Genomic DNA, 23,115 nt, shown 5'->3' with positions numbered 1-23,115 from the left:
CCACATGGCCACCACAACGTACGTGGTGAAATATGCCAGACTACACCTGCGTGCCCTTCAGCACTGGCTGACCCTCGTATACCACCACACCAGATACGATCTCCACAGGCCTGTTACACCGCCACCTGGCGTTCTTCAATCACTCCGATGGTGGACCAGCCACACAAACCTGCTGTCGGGCGTACCATTTCACCCGCAGCAGCCTCTCCACCAAATCACAACAGACGCCTCCCTACTAGGCTGGGGGGCCCACATGGGTTCCCTCTCGGTAAAAGGCCAATGGTCCCGACAAGAAGCAAGGTTGCACATAAACCTCCTAGAGCTCCGTGCTATTTTCAATGCATGCAAATCCTTCCTCATCTACATTCGGAATACCACTGTGACGATACTTACAGACAACATCGCAGCCATGTACTACGTAAATCGCCAGGGCGGCGCTCGCTCCCGTTCGCTATGCACGGAAACTATCCGCTTTTGGAACTGGTGCATTCACCACGAGGTGACTCCTTTGGCATCCTACTTACCTGGCACCACAAACGTGACGGCAGAATTCCTGAGCAGACACTTCCACTCGAAACACGAATGGGAAATGCACGACGGCATATTACGCGACATCTTCCAACGTTGGGGGACTCCCCGAGTGGACCTCTTTGCAACTCCCGCCAACACAAAATGCCGCAAGTTCTGCACCGGAGCGGGCCTGGGCCGCGCATCTCTAGGGGATGCCTTCCTCGTGACTTGGTGCGGACCCCTCCTTTATGCATTTCCCCCCATACCTCTCATTCCCAAGGTCCTTCAGAAGCTGAAGGCGGACAGGGCTACGCTAATCCTCATAGCCCCAGATTGGCCTTGCCAGCACTGGTTTCCATTCCTGCACCGCCTCTCTGTGCAGACACCGAGCCGCCTTCCGCCTCTCCACGATCTCCTCACACAAGCCCGAGGACGCCTGAAACATCCCCAGATACAAATGCTGAACCTAACAGCATGATTCCTAACTGGCTGAACCCATGTGAATCTCTCTGCTCTGCCGCAGTCCAACACGTCCTACTACAAAGTAGGCGACAAACCACGAGGAAAACTTACCTTCACAAGTGGCACAGATACTCCTCCTGGTGTACCTCAAACGACCACGATCCGACACGTCCATCCATTTCCTCCGTACTGGACTATACACTGCACCAAAAAAACCAAAAAACAAAACCAACAACAACAAAAAACCAACAAAAAAACAAAACAAGGGTCTTGCGTTAGCCTCCATCAGAGTGCACCTTGCAGCAATATCAGCATTCACACCACCTATAGATGGCGTTTCTATCTTCGCCCATCCTACGACTAAACGATTTCTCAAGGGCCTTATCAATATGGACCCACCACGTAACCCAGTCCCTCCTGTGTGGAGCCTGGACGTGGTACTCGACGCCCTAATGAGGCCACCGTTCGAGCCTCTGGCAACCGTATCCTTACAATTCCTCACTCTGAAAATGGTTTTCCTGCTCGCAATAACCTCTGCACGCAGGGTTAGCGAGCTTTCCGCCATGATGGCCATTCCACCATATACAATTTTCCGTAGCGATGGGGTAGTCTTGAGATTACATCCAAGGTTCCTACCCAAGATTGTCTCCAATTTCCACGTTAATGAACCAGTCATCTTGCCAACCTTTTTCCTGAAGCCCCATGCCTTGCCACGAGACGCGGCCCTACATTCCTTGGACATCCGCAGGGCCTTAGCGTTCTATATAGATCGTACTAAATCGTTCAGGCTTAGGGACCATTTATTCGTCTCCCTGGCACACAGGTCAAAGGGTCAACGTCTGTCTTCCCAGAGAATCTCCAATCTCGCAACCGCATGCATAGCGCAATCGTACGCAACGAGAGGGTTGCCCCTTCTGTCCCAACCACACGCTCATTCTACTAGAGCCATGGCCACATCTACAGCGTTCCACAGAGGCGTATCTCTGAAGGACATTTGCAGAACGGCGACCTGGTCCTCTCATGGGACCTTCACTAAGTATTATTCTATCTCTCTCTCTCGCTCAGATGCGGCAGTGGTGACTACGGTGCTCTCCACGGTGGATAAATAGGGTCTCCTTGCCCTCCTTCCGTTTTTGGCGACTACCGCTACGCAGTCACCCATAGTGGAGCACCCGCGGGGACATCCCCGAAGAAGAAAGTGAAGTTACTCACCTCCGGTGCAGTAACTGTCATTCTTTGAGGTGGTGCTCCACTACCCGCCCTCCTCCCCGCTTCGGAGTCCTCTCTCTCTCTCTGCTTGTCTCTTACAGACTCCGAGGCGGTTTCGAGGAACTGGCGGAGGGGCCGGACCGCGCAACAGAAAGAGCGCGAAAGCCGCGAGCCTGCAGCACATGCGTGGTCCAGCCAGACACTGCTAATGACAAGTCTCCGTCTGCGGCGCCGGGGCAAGCCCAGCACCCATAGTGAAGCACCCGCAGGGACACCACCTCGAAGAACGACAGTTACTGCACCGGAGGTGAGTAACTTCGCTTTTCCGCAGGCATGTTGGCAATAAGAGAGTGGTCAGGGAAGTTGTGGGGCCCTTACTGGATGAGGGAGGTAACCTAGTGAGAGATGATGTGGGAAAAGCTGAAGTACTCAATTATTTTTCTGCCTCTGTCTTTACAGACCAGGTCAGCTCCCAGACTACTGCAGTAGGCAATGCGGTATGGGAAGGAGGTGGGCAGCCCTCAGTGGAGAAAGAGCAGGTTAAGAACTATTTAGAAAATCTGGACACACATAAATCCATGGGCCCAGATCTAATGCACCCGAGGGTGCTGAGGGAGTTGGCTGATGTGATTGCAGAGCCATTGGCCATTATCTTTGAAAACTAGTGGTGATCAGGAGAGGTCCCGGATGATTGGAAAAAGGCAAATGTAGTGCCCTTCTTTTAAAAGGGAAGAAGAACACTCCAGGGCTATGTCTACACTCATGGCTTCTTGTGCAAGAAATTTGCAAATGAGGCTAAGCGTGGAATATTGCCAAGCCTAATTTGCATACCTAATGAGCTGCCATTTTTTCAGAAGAGGCTCTTGTGCCAGAAGGAGCTGTCTACACTGACCCTTCTTGTGCAAGAAAAACCCTCTTGCATAATGCCATTACGCCGATTACTTTTCAGGAAGAATGACATTGCTCAAGAGGGTTTCTTGCGCAAGAAAGGCCAGTGTAGACAGTTCCTTCTGGTGCAAGGAATCTATTTTGAAGCACTTAGAAGAGGGGAAAGTGATCAGGTGATCAGTGATGGATTCACCAAGCTCATGCTTGGCCATCCTGATTGCTTTCTATGACAAGGTCACTGGCTCTGAGGACATGGGGAAAGTGGTGGATAGGATATACCTTGACTTTAGCAAAGCTTTTGATATGGTGTCCCACAATATTCTTGCCAGCAAGTTAAGGAAGTATTGATTGGAACAATGGACTGTAAGGTGGATAGAAAGCTGGCTAGATTGTTGGGCCCAATGGGTAGTGATCAGTGGCTCGATGTCTCATTGGCGGTCAGTTTCAAGTGGGGTACCCCAAGGATTGGTTCTTGGGCTGGTTTTGTTCAACATCTTTATTAATGACCTGGCTGAGGGGATGGGTTGTTCCCTCAGCAAGTTTGCAGATGACACTAAGCTAGGGGGAGAGGTGGATAGGGTCCAGAGTGACCTAGACAAATTGGAGGATTGGGCCAAAAGAAATCTGATGAGGTTCAACAAGGACAAGTGTAGAGTCCTGCACTTGGGAAAGAAGAATCCTAAGCATTGGTACAGTCTGGGGACCAAATGGCTAAGCAGCAGTTTGGTAGAAAAGGACCAGGAGATAACAGTGGATGAGAAGCTGGATATGAGTCAGTGTGCCCTTGTAGCCAACAAGGCTAATGGCATATTAGGGTGCATTAGGAGGAGCATTGCCAGTAGATCCAGAGAAGTGATTATTCCCCTTTATTCAGCACTGGTGAGGCCACTACTGGAGTATTGCATCAAGGTGTGGGCCTCCCACTACAGAAAGGATGTGGACACATTGGGGAGGGTCCAGCAGAAGGCAATCAAAATGGTAGAGGGCTGGAGCACATGACCTATGAGGAAAGGCTGAGGGATTTGGGCTTATTTAGTCTGCAGAGGAGAAGAGTGAGGGGGGATTTGATAGTAGCCTTCAACTACCTAAAGGGGGGGTTCCTAAAGAGGATGGAGAGAGGCTGTTCTCAGTAGTGACAGATGGCAGAACAAGGCGCAATGGTCTCAAGTTGCAGTGCGGAGGTCTAGGTTGGATATTAGGAAAAACTATTTCCCGAGGAGGGTGGTGAAGCACTGGAATGGGTTCCCTAGGGAGGAGGTGGAATTTCCATCCCCCTTGGAGGTTTTTAAGTCCCGGCTTGACAAAGCCCTGGCTGGGATGGTTTAGTTCGGGTTTGTCCTGCTGGGGTCTGGACTCAATGACCTCCTGAGGTCTCTTCCAGCCCTAGGATTCTATACCAGTCCTGAAGGTTTCATTGTTACTTGCTTCCTGAGCCGCTTCTCCATTAGTCTGCATTGTCCTTGTACTTACTTCAGGGCTTTGTGTCAAAGTTCCAGCAGCACCCTGTTCAGAGTTCTGCAACTCTTTTTAACCGCCACGCTTGGCCCTCAGTAGCTGGCCTTGGGCTCCAGCTGGGTCTGTAATCAGCTTTCTACACTGACCTGTCCAAGGGTCGGTCGGTTGGTCCCTGGTTCTGCCTAGCTTGAGCTCCAAAGAGGAACTGATTGGCCCCAGCCCAGCAGCTTCTTTATATTGGCTTGCTGGTTCCTTATTGGCTGCAGCGGAAGCAGACACTCTAGCCCGCCTGGAGGACTTCTCTGCTGTTTTTCCTGGGGCTGGGTATGCACAGTGCCACAAGTTTCCAGCAGTGGGCTTTGGGGTCTCGCCCACCCCATCACACACCTCCCCCCACTGAGAAAAGGACGGTTGGGGCGTGTCTCTCAAACCACTAATTACACCTCCCTTTAAATGTCCCCTCTTGGTACTCGATAATAGAGTTTAAAGAGAAGCTAGATAATTTCATGGAGGTTAGGTCCATAAAAGGCTATTAGCCAGGGGATAAAATGGTGTCCTTGGCCTCTGTTTGTCAGAGGCTGGAGAAGGATGGCAGGAGACAAATCGCTTGATCATTGTCTTCGGTCCACCCTCTCTGGGGCACCTGGTGCTGGCCACTATCGGCAGACAGGATACTGGGCTAGAAGGACCTTTGGTCTGACCCAGTACGGCCGTTCTTATGTTCTTATGACCATAGATTAGATACCTCTGCTGTAATCCAAACCACAGTAACCAAATGGCTGGGAGATAGCTAACATAATGTCATTTTTTAAAAAAGGCTCCAGAGATGATCCTGGCAAGCCTGACTCAAGTACTATATTATAGTTGAAACTATAATAAAGAACTGAATTGTCAGACACTGAGAAGAACATGATTTGTTAGTGAAGAGTCAGCATGGTTTTTCCAAAGGGAAAGGATTCAAATGAAGCATTCACATTTTCATTTGTTGATTTACGATAGAAGGTTCGGGAATGTGGCCAGTCCCAGAGGGGGGCAGAAATAGACACGCTTTCATTGGATATTGTTTAAACTTTTATCGTAAGGCTTGCACGTGTAACGTATTATTTTATCAATTCCTTACATACGTGGGCACCAAATAAGTACTAACATGAACAATAAGCAAAATGCAATACAGTAAAGAAAATTCCCTGAAGTTTTTCTAAATCCCAATAATTGTCAACAGGGGACCAGGGATTGTTAAGTTACATTTACATCAGTTTTACTTATAAGACTAATCATTTATCTAAAACTATTAACACTACTACTTAATAATACCTCTGAACTATTTCAGATAACAATACTTACATTTAACAGACACACAAACTACAACAGCAACAACAACATATTCGGTATACGTTACACTCTGGGAAATTCGTTTGATTCAGTGAGTGGGAAGGGGTCCTTGGGTGATCAGTCCTCGGACCTGGCTCGGATTCTACCTTCCAATTCTTTGTTCGGGAAGCTTCAGTTCTTGTGCGGGCGGGGAAGCCAATTTATAGATGAAGCTTTTGTGCGTTTTTTCTGTGATAAGTGGGCAGACCCCATCTGTGGTGACAGGGTTATGGGGGAATGGAAGGGGGTGAGATGGCTTTCTGTTTTCTTGTTCTGCCTTATCAGACATGGCCCAGCCAGGGCAAAAGTTACATGTCTGGTTTTGGTTCTTGTTTTCTAAATATCACAGCATGGGGGTTTTTCATTGGGGGGGCGGATGACCTTTAGCTAGGAGGCTATGCGCACAAGTCCTGGCCAGCAAAGAGCCTTCTTTTACATCATTTTATTAAAAAAAAAAATTGAGTTAAGAACCCTAGCAATGCTGGATAAATCTTCTAGTACCAAATAAATACAAAAAATGAGGAAGAATGGCTCTTGCACAAGAGGGTTTTTTTGTGCAAAAAGGAACCGTCTACATAGCTCCTTTTTGCGCAAAAGTGGCTGCTCATTACTTATGCAAATAAAGCGCGATGATATTCCATGCCGTGCTTCAGTTGCATATGCTTTTCTGCAAGAATGCTACAGTATAGACATCGCCAAAGTGTTTTGTTTCACTATCTGGTCACAGCCTATGATAGTGAGCTGCTGGTAGAAAACATATACAAATAGCAAGCAAATTCCAGCACTTAAAACAACAGTAAAGCTACTTGATGCTATTCCTGGCATTATGACCCATACACTAACTAAGCTGTAAAGCTTTTCAGACTCCCAAGAGATGACTGTGAAATGGCACAAGAAGAAATAGCAACCATACAAAGGAGCCATGGGCATGACATTTCTGAGCAGGTCATATCGGAGTGATAATGGCTGTTAATAAACTTGCTTATAGAATTTCTGGAGAGTCTTGAAGCTGTGAACACCTCATGTGCACAGATACACTTCTTACAGTGCTAAGGCCCTGAAAGTGAGTCCTTAGCTTGCTTTCTTTTCTCCCCTAGCCTGATTTCTTCCAGCTGTTGAACCCAACTAGAATCTCCCCTCAGTGCAGTCCCTGTCCCCTACTGGTGGTGGTTCTCTCCTCTTCTGTCTCCTTGGCACAATCTGTTTTAGGCCTTGTCTATAAGGATTGCCACATTTTCATATACTTATGATCCACCTTTGGTGTAGCTGGAGTAAGAAGGCAAGATGCAGTCTTTGTATTGATGATGGCATTTGAAACCAGGATAAATTGCAGCTTTCCTTTTTACACAAGTTTCAAACTGATGTAACTGCACCAATAACTGAAATGGGGCAAATGCCTAATGGAAGCAAGACCTTAGAGAAGCAAATGCTCTACCAAGATCTTCGCTATTCCCTCCTGCTTTTTGGCCTTTCTTACGGAGAAACCAGCCCTGCCATTTCTGCTGGTACCCGATTCCATCCATGTAGGACACCTGCCATCTTGGCCTGAACTGGGATTTCCAAAGATAAATGCGACTAGAGCTAAGGATCAGGCTCAGTGATTGGGACTGTAACCAATACATGCTCTGCACCTCAGCAGTAACAGGAGGGGCACTAGACAGGCAGAGGAGAATTGTGCATGCTGTGAGCGATATGTGTGTTTGCAAGCAGCCCACGCACTTAAAGGTTTCAATATCATCTCCTCATTTAGATGTCCCAGTCCCAGTCTCTCCCGCAGGACACGCTAAAACCAAACACGAGGCCTTGCCTTTCGATCTAGTGCTCTGTCCAGGAGCGAGGGCCCCGTCAGAGATCACCAAGAAGCAGCTGGAACAGGTCAGGCTGCAGGACGCCTGGCTTTACGCGGGAAGGGGCTGTGGCAAGAGCAGCCCGAAAGGTGGCATCCAGGAGCCAGGCACAACCCTGGAGCAAAGATCTGGCGCAGGGACAAGCCCGGGGAAAGGTGGCTGGCTGCCTTTAAGAGGCGTGTATTTGCCTGCCAGATGGGAAGTTTGGACCCAGCCCTTTAAAGAGCAGGTGAAGGCAGCAAGTGGGGAGGCAGAGAACTGGCTTCTCCACCCCCCGCCTTGGGCTTTCATCACAACCGCGGGCCAGGCAGGCAGATTTTGCAATGCGCGCGCTCCCGGCAGGAGGCTCCGGCAGCGCTTCACGCGCTGGGTGCAAGAGCCAGGTGTCCTGGGCGTGAGCCAAGGAAGCAGAGACCCAGGGTGCAAGGGGCTGGGAGCAGAGCTTCCTCCCCGGGGACTATGGAGCTGAGATCCCCTGGCAGCCGGACAGGTCTCCCCACGGGGCTCTGTCTCCTGCTCTGTGCCTTCCTGCTTCCTGGGACAGCTGGGAAAGAAGGTAAGGAGCGAGCCTGACTGCCCGTTCCCGGGCGCTTGGCCTCCAGCGCTGGGGCCCCGCAGAGCGCGGAGTGGGGAGCGGGAGAGCCCCTCTGGAGGGGCCGGGACCGGTGTAATGTAGAAAGCTGCTACTTATGAGATCTGCATTACACCGGCCTTCCTCGAGGGACAGGAGTAGGGCGGGGGGAAGGGGGAGGCCAGCGAGTGCAGCGGGAGGAGGGACGCTCCTTGCTTTGGGGACTTTGTAAGCTAGTTTCACGCTCCCCCGGGGGAGGCAGGCCGGTGGCTGCAAGCGCTGCCCCTTCCCTCCCCGCCTTTAAGCGGGACACACGGCGCCTTACAGCGTTTGTGGAGCCACAAGGGATCTTTCTCCTTTTGCATTCAACACCAGCTCTGACTAGGTTACAAGTCGAAACACAAGCCAATGCCTGACGCCCCCCTTCCTCGCTCCCTGAGCCTGGCGGGACTGCACACTTTCCTTTGGAGCGCTTGTGGAGATTTCTGCGTTAGAGAGCCCGTCAACACTGCTCCCCCCCTTCCACTTCCTCGTGGCTTAGCTACCCTGGCCTTCCCTTTGCTCCCTGGCTTCCCTCCTCCGTTTCTCTTTCCTTCCAGCTCCTGCCTCACTTCTACCTCCCTTGTGCCTTCCTCTCCCTTTAGTCCTGTTACTAGATACCCTGAATGCCTCACAAGCACTACAGTGATAGAGATGTAGCCGTGTTAGTCTGGGGTAGCTGAAGCAAAATGCAGGACAATAAAAAAGCAAATTGAAAGAGCCAGACAAATACCTAGAAACCATCTACTTCAAGACAGACCCAAGAAAACCAACAATAGAACACCACTTGTCATCACCTACAACCCCCAACTTAAACCTGTCCAACACATTATCAATAAACTACAGCCTATATTGGAACAAGATACCATACTCAAAGAGGCTCTGGGAGACAGACCCATAGTCTCCTATAGACAACCACCTAACCTCAAGATGATTCTTACCAACCACCACAGGACATACCACACTAATACCAACCCTGGTACCTTCCCTTGCAACAAACCCCGTTGCCAGCTTTGTCCACATATTCATTCTGCTGATACCATTATTGGACCTAACCAAGTGAGTTATAAGATCAAGAACACATATTCCTGCGCATCCAGAAATATAATCTATGCTATCATGTGCCGAAAGTGTCCGTCTGCTATGTACATTGGACAAACATCTCAGACACTTCGCCAAAGGATTAATGCCCACAAAACAGATATCAGACAAGATCACAAAGAGAAAACAGTTTCTTGCCATTTTAACCAGAAAGGACACTCTCTCAATGACTTAACCACCTGCATTCTGCTACAAAGACCTTTTACATCTGCACTTGAAAGGGAATCCTCTGAACTGTCATTCATGTTAAAATTCGACACTTTCCAGAAAGGACTCAACAAACATTTGAACTATCTCACCCATTACCAAGATAGTTTCCCCAATTATCACCTCTAATACCATTAGCTCACAGACATCCCACTCTCCCTACCTCTAATATCATCAATTCACAGACACTTACCTTCCTTCCTCCCCCCCCCCCCCCCCGCATCCCCCTCCTGTTCTGCAATGTGATTTGTCCTTTTCATATTTGTTCATTTTTTTTAATTGTTTCCTTTGGTATATATGGTTGTGACTACTTTCTTCCACTATTTGATCTGAGGAAGTGGGTCTGGCCCACGAAAGCTCATCATCTAATAAACCATCTTGTTAGTCTTTAAAGTGCTACATTGTCCTGCATTTTGCTTAAGCACTACAGTGGTCACTATTCCTAGACAGTGTATCCCAACCTGAATGGAATGTTTGTCTCTTCACCACCATCTCCCTCACCTTTCTTTGCACGCCTGTATGGGGGGCTTCCCTGTTCTCCCCAGCTAGTGGAGCTGACCTTCCCCTAGCACTGTGCTACCACCTCTGCGCAGATTAGAGTGTAGGCCTTTCTCTGGCCCTGCTCTGGACTTTATACTGGATGTGGCTCTCAGACACACTTGAAATAGGGCTCTGGATAAATAAGTAGCTAAACAGATTTGGCTGCAAATGTTGCGGAGAGGGCCAGGTTAAATTAGAACCTACTTGGTCTCCAAGTGAACTCCAGGAACTGTCTTGGAAAAATAGCTGGGGTAATGCTTTGGGGACTGGATAACTTGTTCAAATACATCTGCCATGCCCTTTGCCTGTGATCCGGTCCTTAAGTCCACCCTGTAGAACATGTGTAGACATGCCCTGGGACGTACTGAGGTGCGGGTATAATTCCCAACTTGAGGAAACATATCCATGCTGCTTCTGATGGAGCTACAGCTCTAAAAATAGAATGAGGCTGCAGCATTGGGCAAGGGCCTCCATGAATACCTGCCCATCCAAGACACTAAGCATGGACCCACAGTGGCTAGCTTCTTTCTCCATTGTAGCCACAGTGCATGCCTAGTCCCCTATGGATAGGTACGTGGGAGCAGCTAGCCCCTGCCACTGATGCCAGTCATGGCAGCTATATTTTATTTGTAGCATGCTAGCTCAATGAGAGTGAGTGCAAGTATTTCTCCTTGAGGTGAGGATTGCACCCTGAAACTCAAAGAGCAGACATACCTTAACAGTACTCGTTCCCATTGGTCATATGGTTCCCTGGCTCTATTTGGGTCTGTAGGGGATTCTCTTGGAGAGATTCTCTCCCTAACTATGCCACAGTGAGACTGCCACATGTCAGGGGATGGACAGCCAAACTGTGTTTTCCCACCATTGTGTCCTCTGTCCCCTAACATCTAAAATGTGCAGGTCAGTGGCTCAGTGCTACCTTCCCTCCACTTCTGTGCAGCATCCAAATTGTGGGCCTTGTGAGCGTGGCCTAGCTGGTGGGGGGGGGGAGAGAGAGTGTGTGTGTTCGTTCCCACCACAACTCACATCTACTAGGCCAGGTCTACACTGGATCTGGAAGGTCAGCTTAAGGTATGCGACTCCAGCTATTCAAAACCTTAAGCCGAGCTATGGTGACATCCACGCTATGGGAGGCTGACGGGACCATTTGCTCCTGTTGGTTTCTCTTATTCCTCACAAAAGGGGGAGTACCAGACACCAGCAGCAGCTGCCTTCAGCCTTCGATTTACAGGTCTGTACTAGACTTGCTAAATCAAATGCTAGAAGATTGACTTCCAGAGAGTTGATCTTGTAGTAGGTATTGCCCCCAGATAGCAGTCCAAGGCAGCATGAGCTTCTGCATAGCTGGGTCCTGTGCTTGCCTATAATGCTTTTAAATCTCTCTTGCTCATTAAAGTACTTTTTTCCCCCTGGTCTCCTTACCCTTATAAAAACTGCCTGCTCCCCCTTCCTTTTATCCTGCCTCTTACTTGCATGGAGTTGCTACTGTGTCCTCTAGGAAGTGACTGGAATGAGGCGCATCTCCTGCAGAAAGGATTTGGGACTACAGTATTGTGGAAGTGTTATCTTCTCAAAATTGGAAGGGGGAGTAGAGTGGAAAGGAGAAATGGGAGGAGTGTGTGTGCTAGAATTCAGGTCCATATCTCTGATCCTGGGCCATGCTCTGCTTCCTCATTCCAGAGGTCTCTTGCGTGCTCTCTCCTGCACTTTATACTCTGCTGGCTGTAGCTGGCAAGCAACACTGATCTCGCTGCCCCTGACTAGAAAGAGACTCCAGGGCTTTAAATCAGGTTCACAGCCTTTTTCTTTCTGAGACTACCCACAATCACAAGATGCTATAAAAACTCCAGGGCCCAGCGGGGGAGGGGGGCGGAGACACTTGGGATCCTGGGCCAGAGGAGGGGAGATGTTCAGACATAGGTGTAGTTTGACTTCTATTTTGGGTGGGCAAGGGACAAAGCCAGCTCCACGCAGGTGGGTCTGGGGAGGGAGCACCACCTTCACACCTGCCTCATCTCAGCAGACCACTTGCTTGTCTGGCTTGTGGGGGTGGGTACCAAAAGTTATTACCTCAAAGGTAACGGGGCTTAGCTTAAAAAGTATGAAAACAGCTCAGGGATCAGGGAGAGAGATAGCTAGGGGCTTTATGCAAGCAGAGGGTTGCCCAGAGTGCAGGGAGGGGGTATCTAAGGGCTGTATAGGGAGGGGGTAGCTCAGGATGCAGGGAGAGGATAGCCAAGGCTTGTGTGCAGGAGCAGGGCTTGTGTGCAGGTAGCTAGGAGCTGTTTTTGGAAAGGGGAGGAGTTGAGAGTGCAGAGAAGGCAGTAGCTAGTGGCTCTAGCGGGATGCTCAGGGTGCAGGGAGGGCATAGCTCAGGGTATAGGGAGAGGGGTACTAGGCTATGTGCAGGCAGGGGGTAGCTAAGGGGTGTGTGCATGCACAGGCATAGATCAGAGTGTAAGGAGAGGGGTACTAGGGACTGTGTACTGGGAGGGCTCCTCTGGGGTCCCTGTTCCTCAAGGGTTCTGCCAGCCATGGAAATGGTCTTTTTGCCCAGGTGGTTTTTATTGGCTGTGTGAGCAAAGGTGGCTGGCAGGAGCTGAGGAACAGCTTCAAACTCCCTTTTCTTTTCTCCCATTCCCTGTACCAGTAGGAGCTAGGGGAATGCTGCAGTTGCCTGCTCCCTGACACCAGTCAGAGCTGCGGCTGTCCTGCACTGCTTGGCTCTGGCTTCCTGCCTCTGACCTGGGCAGGGAATAAAGGAGGCAGAGGGGGGTGAGGTGGAATAACCAGGGACTGCCATGCTCTTTCACTGTAGTCTGGAGTGGGGGAAGGGCAACACCCCCAAGCTCTGACCATGGGCTCAGGGCTTCTGCCTCCTTTGGAGAATTAGGGCTCAGAGCTCTGGAATTCAGTTCTGCTGGTCCCAGCATCAGTTCTGTGGCGGGAGAGGGGGAGGACACTGGGGACTGAGGCTTGAACCTGGCTTCAGCCCCACAGAAGGTGCTGGGGCTTGGGCTCTGGGTTCTAGATATAGGGCTCAGTGGTCCCCTCAAAGGGTTCACAGATCCCCAGGGGACCACAGAACCCCTGTTGGGAACCACTGCTTCATTTGATGCTTTGCCACCTTCATTTCTTTCCAGTTGGATAGGGCCCTTAGAGTGAGGTTGGTGGAAGTTGACAGAGCATCTTCAGGGATTTTTCTTTGTGTTGCAAAAGAGTAACTCGCAGGCCTGTTTACATTAGGAGTACTTTGCTGGTAGAGCTGACCTGGACGATTGTACCAGCAACATGTTCTTAGCAAGGGTACAGCTTATGCCACCAAAATGGCTCTTTTGCTGGGATAGCTTATTCTCAGGCATGACCTCCACAATAGGACAGACAAGCAAGGTTGGCAGAATTCAGTTTTTATATTTTGATGATTCCATGGATAATATCCCTGTTTATTTTAAAACATTTTTTCCAATGTTTATCTGTTTAAATTTTCACAATGGTAGAAAAGTATGGGGGAGTCAGACAAATTATTTAACAACCGTTGGCATTGGTATTCAAAACGTTAAAGCTTTATAGCTGCTAAAACACAAGTCGTGAGCATCTCGTGGCAAAATGTACAAAGTTAATAGCCTTAAATCAAATTCTAGTAAGTTTTCTAGCAGCATTTTTTTCTTACTTTGCCTAACTGCACATTTTGATTACAATGGAAATATTTTGACAAGTTAGTGTGAATTTGATGTTTATCAACACTGACCAATAAAAATCTAAACCTTCCAAGCTTCATCCCATGGGAAAGTGCAGTTCTGCTGACATGATTGCACTGGGGTACAGCTCTGTTGATCATCTTCACATTCCTGAATAACAGAATCACCAGGATCTCCAACTACAGAAGCATTCAAAAACCATGAGCCAAGCCTAAAAAATCATTAATCTCGTTTTTTTAAAGGGTTTTTTTATTTGTCTTCCGTATTCTAAGGCTTTAGAGTGCACTCAGATCCCATTTCATTTTTTTCACAGCAACCATAAGGGCTAGGAACTAAACTGAAAGCAGGATTCCCACCTAAACACATGCTCTCCAGAAGTCAGGACTCTTTAAAAAAACAAACAAAAAACCCAAACCACCCAACAGCTTGAAACTCATGAGAAAACCAGGAGAAGTGGCAACAATACTGCATGAAGTGGCTGAGGCAGTGCATTGGGAAGGGGAAGTGATGAAAGGTGGAGATGAGGAGGTGGAAAAGTGTAAGGAGAGAAGATAAATTTAACTGTGTGAGTATGTGGGATGGGAGATGGAATGTTAACGAGGGAGGTATTGGGGTATGGTCTTAGAGGACGGTGAATGCTAAATTTCTAACTCCCATCCCTGAACATGGAAGAGATCTTTGAGTTAAATCACATCCCCAGAGAAATAAAGGGGGAGAGGAGAGAAACTGGATGGTTGTGTGCAGTTGATACTAAAACACAGCTCACAGAAACCTGGTGGAGACTCAGATTAGGTGTTATACCAGATACTGTCCTATTTCTGTCCTGGGAATTAATAAGTTAATGTTGGTTCAACCCTTTGCACCTTCAAAGCATTAATTAAGTTCTCACTTTTTTATTTTGCCATAAACAAAGAATAGTTCTATAATTTCAGTAGGGAAAACCAAAGACAAGACTGCATGAGAGAGGGTATGTCTACATTGCATTCCTCTTCTGAGAGTGAAATGCAGATAAGCGAAATTGCAAATGAAGCGCGGATTTGAATTTCCCATGCTTCATTTGCACAATCGTGCCCTGCTGCTATTTCGAAATACCCTATTTCGAAATAAAAAACGCTGTGTAGATGTGTTTTTTTTAAAGAAACACCTTCTTTCGAAATAACCATTAAACCTCATTTTTTGAGGAGTAAGGGTTATTTCGAAAGAAGGAGTTTCTTTCAAAATAAATGCATCTACACAGCATTTTTTATTTTGAAATAGCGGCTGGATGCAATTATGCAAATGAAGCGTGGGAAATTCAAATCTGTGCTTCATTTGCAATTTCGCTCATCTGTATTTGCATTCCTCTCTCAGAAGAGGAATGCAACGTAGACATACCCAGAGTGAATGGGATTTGTCTCTGTTTGCAGCCAAACTATTGTAAAAATGGCAACTTCCCCTGCAAACAGACTGCTAGAACTTAAATACAGTTCAGAGAAACAAAATAACGGGTGGATGGCTCCACAAGCCTTATGCTTTTCATGTCATCTCTTTATACTGTGCACCTTCCCATAACCTTCCTTGCTCTCCCCTTTCCAGCCTTGGCAAGATCCCTGAGGCAATACTAATTGATCTTTTGTGCTGGTAATTTGTTCAGTCACCTCAGCACCTGTCTTTTTTTATCCCCTATCAGGTCTCCTGTTCTGAAGGGAGATTCTTGCAGAGATGAGTCAATTACCAAGCCAGTTTTGGGGCACTGAATTCCCATTCTAATTCATCCCAGGAGGGTGTTTCTCTTTGGATTTTTCCTGCCTGGATTTGTGTGGATTATAAAGGATTTCTAAGTAGTTGCAATGTTGCTGTGCTCTGTTGCTATTCTCCCTCTCCTCATGCTGTTGCCTGGGTTGAGGGAGAAGTGTGGGGATAAAGGCAAAGATTTTTTACGCTCTTTTTCTGGCTGGAGACAGGGGGAAAAGGAATGTGGCTAAGTTGTGGGGCATGTCTGCAGACATTACTGAATGACCCGGGTAAGCTCATATTGACTAGAATGAGGAAAGTCAAAAGCAGTGGTGCCTAAGAAGCAGTTACAGAAGGGGAAGGCTTTGGTGTACCTGTTCCATAAACCATAGCATTTGGGTTTCTGACCCTTTCCTTCTGGCTTGCAGTGGATCTCCTGGACACAAGCACTGCACAGAGTGAACTGGGCTGGCTTCCAGATCCTCCAGAAACAGGGGTGAGTACATATGTTTGTGAAGGAAGAGCAGAACTCTGGAGTATTATCAGCTGTGGCAGTGGTCACCAACCAGTCGATCCCGGAGCCTCTGACAGGGGATCTTGACTGGTTTAGCCAAGAGGCTATCAAGTGCCAGCACTTCAACTGCCCCTCCTCCTACCACTGCTCGTCTCCTGCCCTTTGCCTTGGAGCCACCCCCAGCCCCTAGGAGTCTTCTGCTTGCTGTGCAGGTCAGAGGAGGGAGAAGAGGGTGCTGATGTCAAGGTGCCCCCTTTCTCGCCCTGTAGCCTATCTCCACAGAACAGAGTGGGGGGCACAACAGGGCTTGGGATGGAGGGGGTTTGCTGGCTGCCTTTGGGAGTGGTGCAGGGGGGCCAGGGCAGGGGTGAGCCTGCCTTAGCCCCACTGAACCACCACCCAGGAGCCACCTGAGGTAAGCAGGGCCCAATCGGAGCCCACATCCTGAAACTCTGCCCCAGGCATGAACCCTCTCCTGCACCCCAAACCCCTTCCCTAGCCCCGAGCACCCCTGCATCTAAATGCCCTCCCAGAGCCTGCACATAAACCCTAACCTAAACTTCTTGCCCAAAGCTCATCTCAGAGCCCCTCTCACACTCCCAAATCCCTTAACCCAAGACCAGAGCCTGCACCCCAACCCTCTGCCCCTGCCTGGGGAAAGTGAGGGAGGGTGGGGGAAGGATGGAATGAGCAGGGGTGGGGCCTCAGAGAAGGGGCACAAAGGAGGCAGGACAAGGGTGTTTGGGTCTGAGGTAGATCTTGGATTGCACTTAAATTCAAAAAGTGATCTCGTGCTTAAAAAGTTGGAGACCCCTGGTGTAGACTGACCCTTAGTTAGCTCTTCTTCAGCCTTGCCACCACCAGGTGACTTTGACTAATACAGTACTCTCAGATGATTAATGGGGCATATGGAATCCAAGTGTTCCATTCCAATGGATTGGCAGCAATATAAACCCCACTTTGGACTTTGGGATGCTAAATGGGATGCCACAACTGTTGGAAGAAAAGCCTAGGATCAGGCTGTGAGGAGTTCCGGTGAAGTGTCTGAGCAAGGGGATTCGAGAGATTGAGAGGGGAAAAGAGAACAAACTCTGTTAGTGGCAAAGTTATTTTTTGAGTGAACAGTGTTGCCAGCTGTCACAATATTGGTGAAGTTTATTTCCCCAAAGTCCCAGCTGTTTGCATCAAGAGGAATATGGTTGAGGAGAGATGCTGGAGAATGTGACCCACTTGTTCCCCAAAGGAAGCCCTGGCTGGGATGATTTAATTGGGATTGGTCCTGCCTTGAGCAGGGGGCTGGACTTGATGACCTCCTGAGGTCTCTTCCAGCTCTATGATTCTACAGCTCCATGACTATATGTTTACTTTCAATTTATGGAACTCCCTAATCTCTGGCTCACTTTGGTTTTCAACCAGCAATAGTGCAGGGATTTGCTTAATCTTTGTGGTGTTATTTCTTAGTAATTGTAATATGAATAAATGAAAGGTTACCACAACCACAAAGACTTCCTTTTAAAATTGGAAGTTAAATACTACAAAAGAAAATAGAATGGCGCATAGACTTTGGCAAGCCAACTCTGGGATGCATTAACTGATGTGTTGTGAGTAAGACATGAGAAGTGTTTCTTTTGCTCTGTTCTGCAGAGTATTGTATCCAGTTCTGGTCACCACATTTCAGGTCAGATTTTCCTTTAGTTATACTTTAAATGACATTTTTGTGCATTTGTAAATGCAAAAAAACCCCCAACAACCACCACCCACATTTCAGAAAGAAATTGGAGAAGGTCCAGAGAAGAGCAACAAAAATGACAAAGGTCTAGAAAACATGAGCTATGAGGGAAGGCTGAAAGAACGGGGCTTGTTTAGTTTGGAACAGGCCTGCACAACATGCGGCCCGCAGGGGCTCACTGTACAGCCCGTGACAACTACGGGCGGCACAGCCCTATCCGATCCGCCGGCTGGGCGGAGGAGCGGAGTGCCACCGGGGAGGGGGAAGTGCAGCGATTCTCGCTGCCAGGTTGCCTGCAATGCAGGTCTGGCGCGAGGAAGCGGGGTGCGAGCCAGAGGGCAGGACACTGGCAGACGCCAGGATGCTGGTGTGACGTGGCGTTGTGACGTCACGGCCAGTGACCGTGGAATTCAAAAAGGCTCTGGCAGCCCCGCAAACTGGAAGGCAGACGCCAGGTAGAGAAGGGGAAGGGATTTGTGCTGAGGGGAGGGAGGCAGGTCAGGAGAAAGGGGAAGGCACCAAGGGACAGGGTGCAGGAGAGACAAATGCCAGGGGGCCAAGTGGAGACAATGAGGAAAAAGGCAGGAGGGGAGGTGTCAGTGGGAGGGGAGACAGGGTGATGCTGGGAGAGGAGAGGGTAAGGGCATTGGGAGCCGTATGTTGTACAGACCTGATTTAATTGAAAAATTCTTAATAAAGTATCACCCCTCCCCTGCAAACCTACCCTTGTGGCTAGGGTTGCCAGGTGTCCGGTTTTTTACCAGACAGTCCGGTATTTGCACTCTCTGTCCAGCTGGGCACTGGATGGAAGCCTGGTGGTGCCTCCTGCATGATATGTGTGTTTTTTTTGGTTTTTTTGTGCCTGACAAAAATGTGTAGCCCATGTATTCGGTATTTTTTGGGAGAGCATCTGGCAACCCTACTTGCCTGCAGCTGTTTTCTTTGGAGTAATATGGCCCTCGCTGCTTTCCGAGTTGTTCAGGCCTAGTTTGGAAAATAGAAGACTGAGAGGGGACATAATAACAGTTTTCAAGTATCTAAAAGGGTGTCACAAGGAGGAGGGAAAAAAATGTTCTCCTTTGCCTCTGATGATAGGACAAGAAGTCGTGGGCTTAAATTGCAGCAAGGGAGGTTTAGGTCAGACTTCCTAACTGTCAGGGTGGTTAAACACTAGAATAAATTGTCTACTGAGGTTGTGGAATCTCCATCACTGAGATATTTAAGAGCAGGATAGACAGACACCTGTCAGGGATGATCTAGATGGTGTTTGGTCCTGCTGTGAAGGCAGGAGACTGGACTTGATGACCTCTCAAGGCCCCTTCCAGTTCTAGGATTCAATGAAGTATAATTAGGTTGGCCAAAAAATAATGTAAAGAACAAATAGCCAAAGACTTAATTAGCAGTACAAAAAAAGTATGTACATCGTAGAAGATTAGGGTTGGAAGAGACCTCAGGAGGCCATTGAGTCCAACCCCCTGCTTGAGGCAGAACAGGGGCTGTTTGGTGGTAGCAGTTGCTGTCTGCACAGGGGCCCAGTTCCCTGCTGGGACCCCCGTGGACAGGGGCTGCTCCTGCTGCTCATACAGAGGCAGCAAAGGGAGAGGGGGGAGCCAGTAGGCGAGTACTCCACAGAACTACCCGATAAGCTTATGCTTATCAGATAGTCAAGTAGTCACCTACTTCCCTGTTATTTACATAGCTGGATTTGTGTATCTGAAGCAAAGCTTCCCCCATGGCGTAGGCCTGCCCTGAGTGATTCCAGAGTAGTGTGAGCTGGGAGCTGGTCTGCCTGGAGGGCAGTCTGTGGCAGGATCTGAGAGGGCTGTAAGACTTCTGCTCAACTCATAGACGCTGTCACTAGGGGAAATAGAGGAGCATTGTGGGCTGTGCTGCCTTTCCTATGCAGTGACATAACAGCTGTGTGTCTAATTCATCGTACTTAGACCATGCAATTAGTCAGCTCTCTCAGCGTCCTCCTGAAAGAAGGGCTTGCAGAGACCTGACTGGTTAAAGCTCAGTCCGGATAAGACTGAGATAATATTGATAGATTGTGGGGGAAATAATCTGCGGAAATGACATAATTTGTATTTGTCTGTCCCCCAGCTGATGAGTCTGTCTCCATATGACTCTGTTTGAAAGGGCTGACTCAAGAGGTGTGTGTAGGTGGGGGGCTCATTAAGAAGTCCTGGGTGGGGTTGCCTCATGTGACTCAGCCTGCTGTTAATGTACCGGGCTTGTCATGTTGGCAGCTCTTTCATCTGGCCTATGTTTGCAAGGACATTTAACCCAGGATAAAACACTGGAAGGTTTTTGTTTGACTTGCAAGATAACAGCAACTAGCTCTGAAAATAGGAACACTTCTGGCTTTCATGGACCTCTAGCTCTTGCTTCCACTGCTGCTGCTTCTCAACTGCACTAGGCAGGCAGGGTTCCCTCTAGTCTAAGATTTTCCATCCATGAGTAGAGTGAATTTTGTTGAGTGAGCATTGTGCACCAATATTGACATCATGTGCACTTGTTCTGATGTCTGCCACTATGGCACCCACCAGTCTCTCTCTCTCTCTCACACTCACACACACTTTACATTGTTATGCAAGAAAAAATACTAAAAGATGGATAATTAACAAGGTGCACGACCCTGCCTCCACCCACCCTGAAAACCACCCAACTTGCTGGTCCCTTTCCCCAGTGCCTGTGCCCCCATTAGGACCACACACAGCTAGCTGGTACCTGTATAAACCTGGCTAACTGCCTACTCATCCACATCCTGTAGTTGTGCCCAGCCTTGCAATCTGCCCCCCATCTGCCACCAGTATATATGCCAGGGTCATGCTATCTGCCCCACAAACACAAACAGCCAGTACCTGGGCGTAGGGCCCACAGCTCAAGCACCACTGCCCGGAGACCTGTGCCCATCCCCGCATCTTGCCTGTCCCCCCTCCATAGCCCAGAGACCTGTGTCCAACCCTGAACCTCACCCTCTTTCTCCCCCCGCCCCCTAGAATTGACCTGCACCTGGTACGTCCAACCACCACAGATGGCTGGTGCCTTTGCCCCCCACCAGCCGGCTTCTGTGTCAAGCTCCATCTGTCCTTGGCCCCACTGCCTCCCCCACTGGTACTGACCCTGGTACCTACCGCCATTTCCCCCACCCCACCCCACGCCACCCTGCTTTCCCACCAGGGCTCCCACATGGTGGCTTCTCCAGCCCTGGCCACCAGAGTAGCCCCCTGCTGGCCACCATGTGGCTGCATGGCTCTGCGTAGGAGGAAATTTTTTCTGCACACCCACACAAGCACACGGCTTAGAGGGAACCCTGTAGGCAGGGCAGTCCCGTGTTCTTATAAATATTCAGCTCAATGAAAAATCAACGACTGTCTTTGCATGCTGGTGAGAAAAGGTAGAATTCTCTTTACACTAAGGTGCTTACTGTAGGGATGGTTGGAGGGTTGGGAGTGGATAAAAAGGCCATAACTTGAGTTCTCTCTGGTAAATTGATAATTAACCTTGGAGGTAAACTGAGTAGCCCAGGATACCGATGGTAGCCCATAAACAAGAAGTACTGAGGTTATCATCTAATTAATTCATTGCTATGACTAAGAGAGCTGCAGTGGCAAGAAATTTCAATGTCTAATCTTATACTAAAAATGAGATGATGCTTATCTAGCCACTTCCGAGAGATGATTAACCCCATTATGGGTGTTTGTGCAATACACTTCTCACTAATGTGCTATAAACTAAATTTCCTTTAAAAACAGATTCCTTTGTCTTCTCCTCCTCCTCCATATTCTTCTGAGAGTACTGGAAAGTGCTTTCTTTCTTTTATAATTGCTGATGGTGTGTTTGGTCCTGCACAATATATACCGTGAAACCCTTTGCCCTGAAGAATGTATTGCTTTTGAGGCTGTGTCCGGTGGGTGGTAAGTGAACTACATTGCAATTCATGTGTGGAACTTCATTATTCCACATGTCTCAGATCGATAGTGTGTTAGTCTGTATCTGCAAAAATAATGGAGCCCTATGCCACCTTAAAGACTAACAGATGCATTCCATATGCTGGACCTAGCTGTAGTCCAGCAGGAGAGGTATTCTAAATTAAAATTAAAGGCAAAGTGGAGGTAAAATGCTCTAACACATCAGCACACACTTGCTATGTTTCATTAAATGCTTCCATTAAACAGGATTAGCAAATCTCAGGTTCTATACTTTGATTTGGGTCAGCCATATTGTACCAGAGCAGTCATATGCGAAAATAAGTTTTCCATAACAGCTTGCAAGTGCAAGGAAGGTGACAGCTGGCTAACTGTAGGTACTGCTCATAGCTTCAGGGTTGGGTTTCTGTGGTTAATTCATTTAGCGTTGAACCTGTTTCTGACATAGGTTACACTATTCTGAATAAACCTTAAATCTGTTTGACATTATCCTAAATGCTTGGTGTTCTGTGCTCTCAGTGCATTGTCTTGCTATCTATGTAGTATTACTTCCAGGCTTCTGTCTTACTGCATAACTCAGCACAAGCTGCTTTCAGATCTCTGGTCTATGGTAAGGCATACATAGCTAATGCACCATAATGACCTTTCTATTTAACTGGCACTGGTCACCTGAATACTGGTTACCTGTTGTGTTCCCTCCCTCTGGGGCATCTAGCATTGGCCACTGTCGGCAGACAGGATACTGGGCCATTGGTCTGACCCAGTGTGGCCATTCTGATGTTCTTATGTCACTGTGGTGGCTAGATTCATTAGAGATTTTTTCCACCTCCAAATGGAAAAACATTATCTTGCTCCTAGTCTAGATTATGAAAATAGCAAGAATGAACAAATGCCTCTAGGATGCTGATCCACAAAAGTACTCAAAGTTGGGTCCTAAATCTAGGGTTCTACAACCCCATTTAGGCTCCACTGTGATTCACAATACTCATGCTGATCCCTGTAAGCCCCTAAACTCGCTTGGCACCTAACTTTTCAGGGTAAAAGCTCCCTGTTTTGCCTTTGGGCTTGTGCACTGCTGCCTCACTTTTGGCATCTTAATGCCTATCTCCCATCTAATCCCCAGAGTAATTCATGAACCAGGGGGAGACCAGGTGAAGAAATGCCCATAGGGGGTCTGATGCCCCTGATGTGCATGCTGAGAGGCCACCTCCTGGCTGAGGTCCCATTCAGAATTCACCAGCAGGAAGCATTGTGGCCCAGGGGTTAAGGTCTACCTTCACCTGAGGAAGAGGTAAGAGACCCATGTTTCAAAAACTCAGGCAGGTCTTT

General features: G+C 48.4%; 1 protein-coding gene across 3 annotated transcripts in view; it reads left to right on the top strand.

Annotated features, from left to right (window-relative positions):
* Nucleotides 1-7,939: 7,939 nt before the first annotated feature.
* Nucleotides 7,940-23,115, top strand: part of EPHA1 (EPH receptor A1) — a 50,746-nt gene continuing 35,570 nt past the window's right edge. The window contains exons 1-4 of one of the 3 annotated variants that reach the window (XM_075903424.1): nucleotides 7,941-8,298; nucleotides 14,212-14,463; nucleotides 16,040-16,107; nucleotides 22,910-23,077. Coding sequence is in view for 2 of the 3 variants with exons in the window: in XM_075903409.1 (XP_075759524.1) it covers nucleotides 8,202-8,298; nucleotides 16,040-16,107 (165 nt within the window). In the remaining variant the exon portion in view is untranslated. Of the gene's footprint in view, nucleotides 8,299-14,211; nucleotides 14,464-16,039; nucleotides 16,108-22,909; nucleotides 23,078-23,115 lie in introns of all 3 variants that reach the window. The other 2 variants (XM_075903415.1, XM_075903409.1) reach the window with 2 other exon arrangements.

Source organism: Pelodiscus sinensis, chromosome 1 (genome assembly GCF_049634645.1).
Source record: "Pelodiscus sinensis isolate JC-2024 chromosome 1, ASM4963464v1, whole genome shotgun sequence".
In the NCBI taxonomy this organism is placed as follows: domain Eukaryota; kingdom Metazoa; phylum Chordata; order Testudines; family Trionychidae; genus Pelodiscus; species Pelodiscus sinensis.
This window is presented reverse-complemented; position numbering and strand designations above follow the sequence as displayed.